Source organism: Procambarus clarkii, chromosome 90, assembly GCF_040958095.1.
Source record: "Procambarus clarkii isolate CNS0578487 chromosome 90, FALCON_Pclarkii_2.0, whole genome shotgun sequence".
In the NCBI taxonomy this organism is placed as follows: domain Eukaryota; kingdom Metazoa; phylum Arthropoda; class Malacostraca; order Decapoda; family Cambaridae; genus Procambarus; species Procambarus clarkii.
Window position 1 is genome coordinate 14,301,291 of NC_091239.1, and position 2,513 is coordinate 14,303,803.

The 2,513-nt window shown below is 48.3% G+C and overlaps 1 protein-coding gene across 1 annotated transcript; it reads right to left on the reverse strand.

The window, feature by feature from the left end:
- Positions 1 to 336: 336 nt before the first annotated feature.
- LOC123746440 (uncharacterized) lies at positions 337 to 1,196 on the reverse strand. Its single transcript, XM_045727967.2, has one exon. It carries the CDS (start codon positions 1,124 to 1,126, stop codon positions 731 to 733), a length of 396 nt encoding a protein of 131 aa, XP_045583923.1. The 5' UTR covers positions 1,127 to 1,196; the 3' UTR covers positions 337 to 730.
- Between the last annotated feature and the right edge of the window lie 1,317 nt (positions 1,197 to 2,513).

Sequence of the window (2,513 nt, forward strand, 5' to 3'; positions counted from 1 at the left end):
CCATCTGGTCTCCACGTGGTGGGGTCGCCATGGCAACAGTGGCCCATTGTTGACAGCTAGGCTTTTAAGTGTATATATTTGTCATATATTTTATTTTATGAAGGTAGCTTACTTCTCAATTATTCAGTTATATATAAATTCTCTTATTTAGATTAAGATATTTATCATATTTTTCTAATCTTCATTAGTGACATCTTTGTATAATATAGTTTTATCATATGTATTGTAAGGTCATGTGTGTATAATGTTAAAATACTTCAAGTTAAAATCGTATGTTAAATCATGTAATAATATTATTTGTAGGTACATGAGGCATAAGGTAAAAATGAAATCTGATTAAAAATATTAAATGGTTTTATTCAATAAATTATCCTTAGAGAATACTATCACAGTAATGGGGGGAAGCTCGTCCCCTGTATCACAGCTGACTGCGTCACCACTCATGGGAGGACGACCTCGACACAGGGCATGGAGGACGACCTCGACCAAGGGTACGGACGACTTCTTATAGATGACATCCAACGTATCACAGCGACTGTAGTGGCTTCAAGGTATCTTAGGAGCATCAACAATATCTTCAGAACACCGAACTTCGCAGATTCCGCCAGCAGAATGACCCGACGAAGCAGAGGGCGAGGACCTGGTTGGCACTGGATTATCACGGCACTGAACCCCTATCACAGGGCGCTTGCATCACAGCGAAGTAGGAGACAGGTGGATGGCAGGGTACCTACGCCTTGGCTGGTGTCGAACCGAGGGCTTTCGATGTCTGGAGAAGGTCCTTGCAGAGGGCCCAGCTCGCGTCGTCGTCGTCAGAAGTCCAGAAGGTGCCGAACTGCACATCGAAGTCGGGCGAGGTCTTCACCATCAGCGACCCCTTCAGGCTTATGTTGAGGTCCAGGGTAGCAGGAGAGGCTTCGATGATCTGTATAAGGCGGGCCTCCAAGGCCTCGTTGGCAAGGTTGTCTTCAATCTCGGCCTCGAAGTCAACACGCTGGACAGTCTTGTCCTCCTTGACCTTCTTCCCGCCCTTGGTTGGGAGAGTCTTCTTTACGAACTTCTTAATGGCCTTCTTCAGGCTATGAATGCTGAAAGCCGAAGACTTCTTGCTGCCAGTGACTGCCATGATGTAGAGAGTGTGCGAGAGCGGGTGATCTCTACGTCTCGGGAGTTGGAATGAGTATGCTACCAAAAGTGCATCCGCGCAGCTTATATACCCGAGCGTCCAGTGACGTCACGGGCACGTGATGCCTCGTGGCAGGTGGGTGCGCGACACGAGCTGCGCCGCGGGCACGGGGCTCCCCTTGCCACACACCGCCACTAACACTATATCCAACACACATTATCCCACCACACTTTCAATTCCTAACACATTACAAAAGCCACTCACGCCATATTATCTATTACCAAATACCTCCTGATGCCATGACACGACAGTAACACCCTCCGAGCACAAATGGGGATATATAAGAAATATGTAATCATCGGGACAGGCAGCCAGCAGCGGGCACCGTGAGAACGACGGACCGACCGCCGTTCCCAGGACTCTGGAATTTGAACGCCATGTGTCGACCGAGGCCCCGACGACGTCTTCCACCACCTGCCCCCTGCTGGCGAACGATATCTTTCAGAAAGGTTCATGTTACCCATCTTATAGGTGGGACGCACTTCTATACTTCCCTAGAAGGGTTATTAAGCTCTCAAGGAACCATTCAAGTTTCCAACTTTTGAGTAAAACAGGAACAGGAAAAATATATATATGTTTACAAAAATAAATTGTCGTATGGTTAGATTTTGTCTTTCTACAGGCCATTAAAATTGTGACCCTTTAGGCTATGGTAAGTCTCCTGTTAATTATTGGTGTATTATCTTAAGGTTTAAACTTTTGTCAATACACGTGCTTGAGGGAGTCTTGTATGTTGTATAACTTTATTTCTGCTTGGAGGAAGGGAATTATAGCTTTATTATAACTAATTATATTTACTGTGGGTTTATATATGTTGGGGTTTTGTACATTATTGTGGAGGGTAGCGGGAATACGGTCTGTTGAAGAACATGACTTGGGAGGAGTCGGAAAATTTGGGGAAAAATGTGTTTTGGGAAGTGTGTGGGGGGTAGGGGGGGGGAGGCTGGACCACCACCACCACCACTACTACCACCATCACCTCTACCACCACCACCACCACCCACCACCACCCACCACCACCACCACTACTACCACCATCACCTCTACCACCACCACCCACCACCACCACCACCACCACCACCACCACCACCACCCACCACCACCACCACCCACCACCACCACCACCACCCACCACCACCACCACCACCACCACCACCACCACCACCCACCACCACCACCACCACCACCACCACCCACCACCACCACCACCACCACCACCACCACCACCACCACCACCACCACCACCACCACCACCACCACCACCACCACAAGCAGGTACAACCAAAGTTCTCTTACTCAAACATTACTTAACCCTACTTCCACTCCC

Bases quoted from the DNA above. Each gene is read 5' to 3' on its own strand.
- LOC123746440 (XM_045727967.2), bottom strand. From the start codon at position 1,126: ATGGCAGTCACTGGCAGCAAGAAGTCTTCGGCTTTCAGCATTCATAGC.